The sequence below is a fragment of the Poecilia reticulata genome, chromosome 22 (genome assembly GCF_904066995.2).
Source record: "Poecilia reticulata chromosome 22, P_reticulata-male-v2, whole genome shotgun sequence".
In the NCBI taxonomy this organism is placed as follows: Eukaryota; Metazoa; Chordata; class Actinopteri; order Cyprinodontiformes; family Poeciliidae; genus Poecilia; species Poecilia reticulata.
Window position 1 is genome coordinate 153,078 of NC_088851.1, and position 13,083 is coordinate 166,160.

The 13,083-nt window shown below is 39.7% G+C and overlaps 1 protein-coding gene across 2 annotated transcripts in view; it reads right to left on the minus strand.

Moving 5' to 3' along the window:
- LOC103458066 (uncharacterized) overlaps positions 1–13,083 on the minus strand; it is a 243,167-nt gene that overhangs the window by 28,857 nt on the left and 201,227 nt on the right. For both annotated transcript variants that reach the window (XM_081603523.1, XM_081603524.1), the window contains exons 44-49: positions 3,880–4,206; positions 3,003–3,347; positions 2,611–2,789; positions 1,219–1,435; positions 1,054–1,152; positions 816–980 (exon numbers count right to left, since the gene is read on the minus strand). In XM_081603523.1, the coding sequence (XP_081459649.1) occupies positions 816–980; positions 1,054–1,152; positions 1,219–1,435; positions 2,611–2,789; positions 3,003–3,347; positions 3,880–4,206 (1,332 nt within the window). The remainder of the gene's footprint in view (positions 1–815; positions 981–1,053; positions 1,153–1,218; positions 1,436–2,610; positions 2,790–3,002; positions 3,348–3,879; positions 4,207–13,083) is intronic.

Genomic DNA, 13,083 nt, shown 5'->3' on the forward strand with positions numbered 1-13,083 from the left:
AGGGGTTGGGGACCACTGCAATAGAGCACGTGTCCTTGCTTTTTCTCTCAGTCACGGAGAACGGAGCAGTGTGGCTTCATTTTATTTTTGTTAGCAACATCCCTGCAATATTGCCATAGAAAATTGTAGTCCACTGAAAACTACCAACAGTCCACAGCACAATTTGCCAAAAATACTTTAACTAAAAGAAGGTTCACTTCCTACTGTTCAATACAAATCTGCAAATGATGGTGATGTAAGTACATAATGATGTTTTGTGTGTTTTATTTTGTTGTTCGGATTGAACCTGATCTACCACTTAGGATAAGATAATGCTGAACGACAGCCTTTGCTGTGTCTCATCTCAAGTTACCTACAACATCTGTTCATTTACTGTCAGAATTGTAGTAAACTAAAAGTGACAGCATTTTGAGAAGATGCAGTGTTTATGAAAACATGCAGGACCTGAATTAGTTTTTTTTAGTTTAGTTTTTTTTTTACATGTTGACAGAAGTGCTTCTCCTCTAACATTGCAAATATAGAGTATAACTGAAGTGATTCAGGACTGGGTCTAGTGTATGAGGAAGAAACATTAAAACTAAACACTGGCTCTTCACATAAAATATATTTAAATGTATGTTCTGAAGACACATGCAAAAAAACTTACAAACTAAAAAAGGTACTAAACACGTGCTTCACTGCAAAGTCATTTAGCCAATACTGTTCAGTCTTTTAGTGCCAAAAATGAAAGTCTAAGAAATGCAGTTCTTATTATAAATGTGTCCCATTTATGACTTAGTATTCCAACTTAAACTGTGAAGATTAAATGTGTTAACCTTTAGGGTGTTGACAAAATTGTAAAGGCCAGATCTGTCTGTAGGTGCGGGTCCCAGGCCTTTAATCTGTTCTCTCAGCCAGTCCTGAGCTGCTTCATGCTGTTCAATAAGCAGAGTGCACTGCCGCTCCATCACAATACCTTGCTCCAAGTTTGCTACCACATCCTAAGAACAGAAATTCATGTTTAGACTGATATAGCTGCTGCAGTCACATTTCTCTTGTTTTTGTTAAGCTCACAGTTAGCTGTTTTAGAAGGGCAGGAATGGCCTCCTCCTTGGCTGTCCAGGAAGGTTCAATCCAAACTTGGTCTTGTGTGATTTCATACAGCTCCTCAACCTTAAAGAAGCAGACATTTAGAATTGTTCTCTAATAACTCAAATATTTTAAATTCTTTGTGTTTACCTGTGAACGCACATCTGAGAATACAGGGGCTAAGGTTGTGCTCTGCTCCAGGAGGGTCTGGGCCTGCTCTACAGCCTGTCTACGCAGGCCCAAGCCTGGCCATGTGAATGTCTGTGGAAGGCTGGATGCCTCCTTCTGGATCTCAGCCAGTAGGGCTTCTGCCTGGTCCTGATTGAACTTGCAAAAAAGCAGGCGGTCCATAACACCTTGCAGTTGTCTGCAGGGTGGAAGGTGGTAGATAAGAGAACGTCAGAAATCAGTATCAAATAAAAAAAAACTCCCTGATTCTCATGAAACATTCCAAGTAAAGTTTCAGGAACAAAACCACGTGGTGAACAAGATTAACTGATCTACAGTTTGATGGGCCCTGACCAGGAACTCACAATCTGGATCTGTAAATGTTGGCAGTCTTTTAGATATGCCTCACCCAGACAGGGCCTGGGCCGATTTTGTAACACTGACAGTTCTAATGACACCAATACAAATTTTGCTTAAAACAGAAATGGGAAGTGACCACTTACAGCACATATACTAGAAAATCTGGCTTAATTCTGTTTCTTAATGTTCTATTTTTTTTTTTCAAAAAGAAATCAGAATTCAAACTTTGGTTTTGTATTTCTTTTGAGGTTTTGCTCTGAACTTTAAGACACCAATAACAATAGTAATAGTCTTTTATTGCAGGATTCTATAAAGAATCTCAAGGTCAACCTAAAATACGAGCATCAATTGAAAGACACATTCTTAATATCAATACAAGCAGAAAAAATTTCTCTCACAATAAAACTACATGAATATACACAAAATGTTGATTTTAGGTTATGGTTTTAGTTTTTGTTGTTTTTATTTTTATTTTATTTTTGTGGTCTGGTTCTGTTAGATGTGGTTTTCTTGTTCCTTAAGTTTCATTCGTTTATTCAGTCATTATCCAGAGCCAGCTTCCCTTTGTTCAATGCAGCCTAATGTTTTTGCTCAGTAAACTTTTCCCTTGTCTAGTAATCACCTTCCCAGCATTTAAAGCTCCGTATTTTCTCAGCTCAGTGTCAGACCCACCTGTGATGCTCAACATTGTTTGGCTGCCACTATTGCTGTTGTTTCATGTGTTTAGATTATGTTGCTTTACTTTCAGTTTGTAAGTTTTCAGTACCTTTCATTACTTAACTTTTTCAAAAACCATCTTACTGCTTGTGTTTGTGACCTTCAAACCAACTTGAAACTATCACAAAATTATAAAAAACAGAGATAAAATTGAGAATAGACCATCTCTGCTGAAGTAAGATGAGGTCTAAATTTCAGAATAGGACCATTGTCTTTGGTACCATGTTTCCTTGATTTTATCAGCACACCAGCACAACAGCACAAAAATCAAAAAGGATTCTAAAACATGCTTTGTACCTGTGGGTCTCCTCAGCAGTTCGCAAAACTGCCCTCCACTGTATCTCTACATCCTGGACAATCTGCTGAGCCTCCATCCTCTTATCTTCTGGTAGGCCTGCATAGTCACAGAGACTGTGCGCTCGCCTCTTCAGCTCCATCACTTGACTTTCACCATTTGACTTAAAGCTCAAAATGACCTACACGCAAAGTTTGTGCTGATAGACATAAATCATTGTAAAACCACAGACATTCATATCTGAGATTGTCCCAATAAACATTTTCAGCTAATGAAAAACTATTTGAATAATCATCTTTTTTGGGCTAAAAGTTAGTGAATGAAAAAAGAACATGAAAGAAAATGTTCATTGCAGCATGATTTGTTTCCAAAAATGTTCTTCTGAAGATCATACCTGTGCAGTTTTCATTCTTTCCTCTAGCTGAGCCTTGCTGCCCTGCATCCCACCTTGCATACATTCAGCTTGTTTATCCAGGCCTTCAATCCAACGTTTTGTGTTATCTGCATGGTTTCGGAAGGTCCACATTTCTCTAGACAGTGAGTAGTGGACCTCAGCTTTCAGCAGAGTGTTTTCAGCAGTCTGCAGGACTTTCCTCCATAGTTCCTCTGAGTCTTGTGCTGCCTTCTGGGCCTCTTGCTGCACATACACTGAAATTTCTTCCTGCTCAGACAAACTCTGGCTATGTCTTGTCAGTTCAGACAGTTTTGAGTCTCCCTCAGGCTTGAGGCTCAGGATGTTCTGATGATAAAACACATTTTCAACATAAGGAGTTTAAATTAGTATACATGTTTTAATAAAGCACACACAGACAAAGGAAAAAGAAAACTTTCATTGTGTGTACATAATTGTAACGTGGAATTTTCTGATAAATTAAATTTGGACTTTGAGTAGGCCAAACTAACCCATAAATTTGACCTTACTGCAGAGTTACTCTTCTTACAATAATTTTGCATGCATATTGTAGCAGTACATTTACTTGAGGTGTCAATCATGTCTCCTTATTTGCCTTACCAAAGGCACTCTGTGTTTAGAATGGTCCTGATTGATACCACTGTTGACATTCAAAATTCACTGATATAGCAATCTTTCCAATTCACTCAAAATATGACGCAGTGCTTGTCAAACAATAACAATTGAATTTTAAGAAACTGGTTCAGGGAAAGCATTAGAAGTAGGAATGATGGATGATTTTAAATAGCCCTTTTTTAAAATCATCGTTAAAAAATAAGTACTTTGCAAAAGTACTTTTCTCCTAGAACTTTATACATACTTGAGACGTTTGTATCACTTGTTCTAGATCAGCCTCATTATCCAAAGACATGAGATCCTTCTGCCTTCCTTTTAGCCAGTTGCCGATGCTTTCATTCAAGGCTTCAAAGTTCCTGATTTGGAGATCCAGAGTACACTGCCTTTCAGCTTCTCTCATTGCTTGTTTAGCATTTTTTAACAGCCTTGCCCACTGTTCCTCACTGTCTTGTAATCTTTGCGCAAGGTCTTGCTTTTTCTGTTCGCCAAGATCCTGTGAACAAGCACTCTGACAAAGACTCTTGAGCTTCTGGACTCTGTAATCACCGTCAGCCTTGTAACTCATTATGACCTAGAAATAGGAGGAGAAAAATTACCACAGAGACCATTAGAAATGAATGAAATATTTCTTAAAGATTTTGTTTTTATACTCCATTAATTTACATGCAGTTTGGCAGATGTGTGTGGCAGAACAATTGATAGACAGTCATGTTGGAATATGACTGAGAAGTTGAATGATTCTAGCTGTGGCTACCAATTATGTTTAGAAAGCATAATTGGTGCTTTCAGTATTGACTCAACATTACACTTGACGAATCATCTTTAACACAGATGTGGCAGAAAAACATAAACGTTAGTAAAGACTCCATATCTGAAACAGCTAATATGACTCAAACTCACACCCACAAGTGACATTAACCCAGCAGAGGGCTGCGTCCTAATAACTGCTGGATATATTAAGGATGCAGTTCTCCGTCTCCAAATCCGGTTTTGTTCACGCCGAGTTTACGTGCAGCAGCTCTATTTCCTTCCTGTACTGCCAGATCGATAGCCCCCAACTTAGAAGCTGCATCATATGAGTTTGAAAACATTTCTTCGTCGTGCCTGCTGCCAGCATGTGCTTGTTCTAAATGAAAATTAGCGCGTTCTTCTTTGATTTCCAATTTTGACTTCCAATGATTCACTTCCTGCTAAAGAGCCCCCTGGTGGTTGAAGAAAAATCCACAGAAAAGCCACACCGAGCTATAAGCCGCATGGTTCAAAGTGTAGGAAAAAAGTAGCAGCTTATAGTCCGAAAAATACGGTAGGTGAAATTGGATCATTTCCACGGCACGCCTGACCATCACTCATAGTACACTAGAGTGCCGCTGCACAGTGGTTGAAAAACACTGCTCTAGATCATAGAGTGAGGCAGAGCCTTAAAGAGGAGCAGCAAAATCCTATTCAATGTCAATCCATTGAATAGGATTGACATTTGATGGGAATGGACTGAGCCACATATGCCCCAGGTGCTGTTCACTACTGGGACACCAGTGTTACAATCTCTCTGAAATTTATGTTATAAATACTCTTGTCAATGTCACCAAAACTTGATTGTAATAGGAGAGTGGTATTTAAATAGCAGCTGTTTTTAGTGGCCATTTGATTTAACACCGTCTGTTCATGTACTGGGACTGGACAAGTATTTAATCACAGACAGAACTTGTATTTCCAACTAGGCCTGTCGCGATAAACGATAAATCAATTAATCGCACGATAAATTAAACCTATCAAGCTCATTTTAATTATCGGCTTTATCGTCTCTTCCTGCCTTTTTTCTTTCTGTTGATGACACTGAATGAAAAAAGGTTCAACTCCAGTGCTCTCCACTGACCCTCCCTTCCTCATTTCCAGGCACGTGCAGAGAAGGGAGCTGGGGCGGCTTGAGCACCTGCCCTTTTTGCTCCTTGCCCCCAAGTGCCCTTTTGGTCAATTTTTATTTATTTTTATTTTATTTTATTTTTATTATTATTTTTTAAGCCCTCTTGTGACACATAACATGTACTAAAATTATTATTATTTTTTTTATTTTTTATTTTTTGTATAACATAATAAGCCAGTCACCTTGTTACCTTTGACCTTTTGCCCGTGACACATGACGCAGTTGCCTCTCGCGCAGTGAGATAAGGCGGATAACTGGAGCTCAACGTAGCGAACGTTACAGATTACAGAACAGTTTTTGGTGAATTAAAAAAACACATTTTTGGTGAATAAAGTGGAGTAGACTTGCTGCTTGTCAGATGACGGAAAACGTTGAAGTATCGTTTCTGCTTCAGCTCGGAGTCGCGCTTTAAGCAGAGAGGTAATGAAATACAACAGACACTGACAGGCCTCTGCGTCTGCCTTTCTGTGAAGAACTACTGAGCGGGAGGAGACAGCCAGGTGAGGAAAAACTGTTATCTATTGATTCACTATTTTTATCATACAGACATTAGGCTGTTGTTGATGTGCTATTAGCTAGCTGCTAGCTAACAACTTTGCTAGCAAAGCAAGATAACTAAAAGCTTCTTCCCTGTACCGTTAATGATATCAGTCATTCTTTAGTATCGCTTATGCAATAAGGGCACATCGCCCGTCCAAAATCGATCATCTCCATAATGGATATATGTCAGATCTTCTAATTTTCTTTGCTGTATAATGTACATTTAATTTATTCAGGTGTTAGGTAAACGTATCTTGAAGGAGAATAACACTTAAATAAAAGTCCAACAAGGATATTCATTTAGAATTAAAAATAACTCACCCTGGGAGTCACGTGACGCGCTCAACAAGATGGCTGCCTAGGAGCGTTCCGCACCACCCCTCATAACGCATTTTGCATGTAAATCGGGCAGGGAGCCGAGGAATCAGCGTCAGGTGTTAAGTGTTATCTCTAAGCTAGTGGTAAGATGTCTAAGTCGACCAGAAACTCAGTCAAACCCAGCGCAGCTGGAGGAGGAACCAAAGGTGGGGAGGTTGCTACTGCTAGCCCTGCTAACCTAGCTCAGAATCAGGCTAACTGGGCCTCGTCTTCTGATACTACGAACGCGGCGTCTGCAGAGGTTACTGGCGAGGTGGCGAAGGAACTTGCTAAGCTTTTCGCTCTTGTTGCGGAAAAGTCTGAAAGCCATGACAAGAAACTTGAAGAAATACGAAACACAACTACTGCAACTGAGAGGAGAATTGCTGACATCGTTAGCCGGATTGCCGAAATGGAGGACCGTCTGTGCTTCCTTGAAGATGCACGCGAGAAGCAAGAATCAAACCCCATGGCTTCCAGCGCCGAAATGGAAATACTGAGACAAAAGCTCGATGACATGGAAAACCGAGAGCGCAGGAATAATTTGCGCTTTCTGGGTTTTACTGAATCCTGCGAAGGAAGCGACTTGGTGGCATTTCTGAAAGAAACTCTACCGACGCTTCTGAACATTAACTTTCCCAAGGGACTTGAAATAGAGAGGGCACATAGGCTGGGTCCATTGTCTCCTGGTCAAGGTAACCAGCCCTCCCGCCCGAGACCCATCATTGCGCGATTCGAGCGATTTCAAGACCGAGAACGCATCGCCAAAGCCGCTCGCGAGATGGGAGACCTGATCTGGAGAGAGCGCCGGATTATGGTGTTTCCGGACTATTCCAAGCTTCTCAGTGATAAACGCAGAAGGTTTGATGAATGTAAGAAACTACTCCATGAGAAACGCGTCCGCTTCTTCCTAAACTACCCAGCCGTGCTTACTGTGATAACTTCACGGGGGCGTGAGCGCTTTGAGGACCATAAGAAGGTACTGGCTTACATTCGTTCTATGGAATGACCGGGCGGCGATATGGATTGTGGATGAGGCATTGAGGGCAGAAATTATACTTTGGATCTTCATGGATATGCTAACGCAGGAACTAATCTTATTTACTCTCTGGACCCCTCTTCTGCTCGGACTCATTTGAACGTTACTGATGGGTGAGGATATATAAAAATAATAATAATAATAATTGTATCTGTCTGCTGGGTTTTAAGGCTAGAAAGGGTCACTATAATTCTAAGTTTTGTGCATTTCATTCAAACTTAACACCTGTTCTTGCACCTTACTCTTTAACTGGTCTTGTTAAAGGTAGGTGGCTGTTTGGCTCCCTGTTATAATGTTATAGGTGCAGTGATTCTGCCTAACCCCGTGTTTTTTTTTGTGGGTGGGGGGGGTTTCTGTCACCCACGTGTTGGGGGGTTGGGGGGAGTTTTGGGGTGGTCTAGGTTAAGTGTGATCACGGACCAGAGTAAGGGTGGGTTGTATAAACATAGCTCAGTTAGATATATTTGGACTGTTTTTTTGTGTGGGGGGTCGTTCTACGTTGTTGGAATTTGTGAATGTTGTTGCCTTGTTCTTTTTTCTTTTTTTATGTTCTTTTTCTGTTTTTGTCCAGCCCGCCGATACCTATAAGGTTACAGTATTGCCTGCTCCATATGCATTTTAAATATCTCATTCAGTAGTAATAATTTGAGTCTCATGAGCTGGAATGTCAAAGGTATTAATAATGTCATAAAGAGAAGAAAGATATTGTCCTCTATTAGAGCTAAAAATTGCCAAATTGTTTTTATCCAGGAAACACATCTGTCTTTGCTAGATTCATACAGACTGGGTGCAGGCTGGGTAGGATTTGTGGGGGCAAGTTGTGGGAGTAGTAAAAGTAGGGGTGTAGCCACTCTTATTGATAGACGTTTGCAATTTAAATGTCTGAAGCAGAGCACAGATAAAGAGGGAAGGATGTTACTAATGCTATGCGAGATCCAAGGTTACAGCATTATTTTGGCAAATGTGTATGCACCTAATGTTGACGACCCTTCCTTTTTCGGACCGCTGGAAAAGAAACTAATCGATCTAGGAAATTACCCCATTATAGTAGCAGGAGACTTTAATGAGGTGATGGACACAACTTATGGTGATGAAGCACTACAATAACACGCATTCCAAAAACACACATCGCTCTTAAAGGTATGTGCAAAGCTTGTTGCCTTGCGGATGTTTGGCGGTTGCAAAATCCTTCTGGTAGGGATTATACTTTTTACTCTCCCCCACATCGATCTCTTTCAAGAATAGATTTTTTTCTGGTATCTAAGTCATTAATGACAGCGGTGGCCTCTACGAGTATTGGGAGCATAATATTGTCAGATCATAGCCCTATTTACCTTTTTATGTTTGCGATTAATACAATGGTGAGAAGTCCTAGATGGAGGCTAAATTCTAGTCTCTTACTAGAGGAGGCTTTCAAAGATTCTCTTACATCACAAATCAAATTGTACATCGATATGAATATTGCCACGGCTCCCTCTGCTGGAGTGGCTTGGGAGGCGCTAAAGGCATATTTAAGAGGTTATATCATCCAACAGGCTTCATCTAAAAAAAAGGCAAACACTGTTAAACTAGTTAATTTAGAAAGACAAATTGAGATTACAGAGTCTAGTTTTAAAAGGGATTATTCTTTGGTAACCTTGAACAAACTTACAAAGCTAAAGTACGAATATAATACTATTATGTCAGAAAAAGCTGAATTTAGCCTATTTCGTGCCAGGCAAAAATACTTTGAGGAGGGAGATAAAGCAGGTAGACTATTGGCTAGATACATTAAGCAAAGAGAGGCTATGACTTCCATCTCAGCTATTAGGAATAGGACTGGTTTTCTTGTTTCGGATCGACATGAAATAAATGCAGTATTTAGTGATTACTACAAGAATCTCTATAGCTCAGAATCAACAGCCTCACGAGAAAATATCAAGGAATTTCTTGTAGACTTAAATCTTCCAAGAGTATCTGAAGACCAGCGTAAGGATCTAGACTGCCCCATTACTATTGAAGAAATAGTCAAGGTGATTAAACATCTACCCTCAAGTAAGGCTCCAGGGTTAGACGGCTTCACAGCTGAGTTTTATAAAACGTTTCCTCAAGAGTTATCCCCTCTGCTTTTGGATACTTATAATGAATCATTTAAGAGACAAAGGTTACCTCCTACACTTTCAGAAGCGGTTATCACTCTTATCCTGAAAAAAGACAAGGAATCTTCAGAATGCAAAAATTATCGACCTATTAGCTTAACATCATATGATAGTAAAATATTATCAAAAATCCTCGCTAATCGTTTGGACCGAGTACTGACCTCATTAATTCATCCGGATCAGGTTGGATTCATACGTTTTCGCACCTCAGCTGACAATATTAGAAGACTAATAGACATTATGTGGGCCGTTCAGGAAAGTCCAACACCTGTAGTTGCTTTGTCGTTGGATGCAGAAAGGGCATTCGACAGAGTTGAGTGGCATTATCTGTTTCTTACTTTGGAAAGCTTTGGCTTTAGTAAAACCTTTATAGACTGGATTCGGCTTATATATGCTCGGCCAATGGCATCTGTCCTAACAAATGGGGTAATTGGCCAACCATTTGAACTTAAAAGAGGGACCAGACAGGGGGACCCCCTGTCTCCTCTACTCTTTGCATTAGCCTTAGAACCGTTAGCGGCTGCTATTCGGAAAGAGGTTAATTTTCCTGGTATTACCGTAGGACATAGTTGTCATAAACTGATGTTGTATGCTGATGATATTCTTCTTTTTATGTCAGACCCGGTGAATTCCCTTCCCTCTTTGCTCTCCTTAATTAACGCATTCTCAAATATTTCTGGTTATAAGGTAAATTGGACAAAGTCGGAAGCCCTCCCACTTTCTGCGTTTTGCCCTAAAAACACATTTCCATCTAGCATGTTTTCTTGGCCTAAGAGGGGTATTAAGTACCTTGGAATAACTTTTCCACCCCAACTGACTGATTTGATTAAGATCAATTTTGAACCATTACTAGAAAAAATGAGGGTGGATGTAGAGCGTTGGAGTCAACTATATCTTTCCATTTGGGGGAGGGTAAATATTATTAAAATGATCTGTGCTTCCAAATGTAACTACCTGCTACAGGCTCTCCCAGTACATGTCCCTATAACATATTTTAAACAATTTGATAAGATCTGTAACTTGTTCATATGGAATAAGAAAAAGCCCAGGCTGAATTTGCGAAAACTACAAAGACCTGTAGATAGAGGGGGTTTAGGTATGCCTAATTTACTTAATTACCATTATGCCTTTTCTCTCAGGCATTTGGCACATTGATTTCTGCCCCCTGAGAGAGCCCCACCCTGGTTCTCTCTTGAGAGTGTGGTGTGTCTACCATTTGCATTGACTAGCTGCCTATCAATTAATCTCTCCCCTCAAAATCAGTCGCATCCTGTTCTCTCCCATATGAAGGCACTATGGAAAAAAATATCTCAGATTTTTAAATTTGACCCACATCTCAATAAATCCGCTAGTATTTGGTATAACCCCAAACTCTGTATAGGCAAAACCCCATTTTTTTGGAAGTCCTGGTTTCAAAAAGGAATATGTGAGATAGGCGATTTATATGAGAATGACTCATTGAAGTCCTTTGAAACATTGGTTGGGGAATTTAAGTTACTCAGACAAGATTTCTGGAGATATTTACAATTAAGACACTTGCTGGTTAAAACGTTTGGTTCCCCCACTATTATTCCTGTAACCTGCAACACACTGGCAGATATAAAGAAGGTGTTTGGTCATGGGCATGGCGCTTCAGTTTACTATAGAATGTTGTCGACAGCCTTGGATCCTAATATTATGTCTCTTAAGAGATCTTGGGAAACAGATCTAAATCTTAGTCTCACAGAAGAGGAGTGGCTTTCAATTCTTAGGAAGCCATTCCTCTGAAGCAGAGCACAGATAAAGAGGGAAGGATGTTACTAATGCTATGCGAGATCCAAGGTTACAGCATTATTTTGACAAATGTGTATGCACCTAATGTTGACGACCCTTCCTTTTTCGGACAGCTGGAAAACCCTAAACTTTAAGTTTAGTTCCCTTGAAGAAAAGTTCAAGGGAACTAAAAACAAGACTGGTGCAATTTAAGATTCTACATAGAGTTTACTGGACTCCATACAGACTATACAGGGTTGGCCTGTCAGAAACCTCGGTTTGTTGGAAGTGTCAAAAGGATAATGGCACACTGGTACATATGCTATGGGACTGTCCAGAAATCCAAGATTATTGGTCATCAGTTCACAAAGTCGTAGAAAAATAGTTGGCCAGAAAATACCCTTCTGCAGCAGGCTTTATATTCTCGGGGATCCATCATTATTGGCTCACCTGACTTCCTCTCTCTCGCAGTGGGCCCTGACAGCTCTAATGCTGGGGAGGAAGCTGCTGGTGAGGGAATGGAGGGGTCCGTCTATCCCTTCTCTCACTCATTGGTATAGGTCACTGGGGCAGCTTGCTGCCTTAGAGAGATTATCTTATAGACTGTTAAATAGGGTTGAGGAGTACAATAGGAAATGGTCCCGCTACTTCTCATACATGGGTTAAATGGCATTTCCAGCTTGGACATAATTAGAGAGGAATTTACGGTAATGCTGTAGTTATTTGAATGTATCGGGGTTATAGGGCAGTGTTATTTTATGTTATGTATGTCTAAGTTCAGTTGATGTCTATGTGTCTTGCCTTTTTTCTCTACTTTTACAGTAATTTTTTGTTATTCATTTATTTACGCCTTGGGATTCCCCGGAGGAGCTGGAAGAAGTGGCTGGGGAGAGGGAAGTCTGGGCCTCCCTTCTGAAGCTGCTGCCCCCGCGACCCGACCCCGGATAAGCGGAAGAAAATGGATGGATGGATTTATTATTGTATTTATTTTTGTTTTATTTATTTTTTGTTCAAGTAATTTCTGTTAACTGTGTTGGCCTGAAGAATTCACAAGGACTAACTTTGTTTAGCTGATGCTAAATTGTAATATGCCAAGTGTGTAATAATGCTATATTTCTGTTGGAAAATCAATAAAGTTCAAGTCATAAAAAAGCTAGCTAGCTGCTAGCTAACGACTTTGCTAGCAAAGCAAGATAACTAAAAGCTTCTTCCCTGTACCGTTAATGATATCAGTCATTCTTAAGTCTCGCTTATGCAATAAGGGAACATCGCACGTCCAAAACCGATCATCTCCATAATGGATATATGTCCGATCTTTTAATTTCCTTTGCTGCATAATGTACATTTCATTTATTCTGGCATTAGGTAAACGTATCTTGAAGGAGAATAACACTTAAATAAAAGTCCAACAAGGATATTCATTTAGAATTAAAAATAACTCACCCTGAATTACCATGATAGATATAATGTATGTAATAAAAGTGACATTAATGAAGGGGAAACAAACTCAATCCAGACTTTAAGTTTATGGTCTGGTCCGCAGAGTATTAAGTTAAATTTGTTTCCCAATTATTCAATGGGGGGGAAATAACCTCAGTTAAGTAAAATAAAATTGTAATCAAAACTTTTGGAATTGTAATGATTTCTTTTTAAAAACAAATCGTTTTGTTTAAAAACTTTTTAATTAATTAACTAATTTTT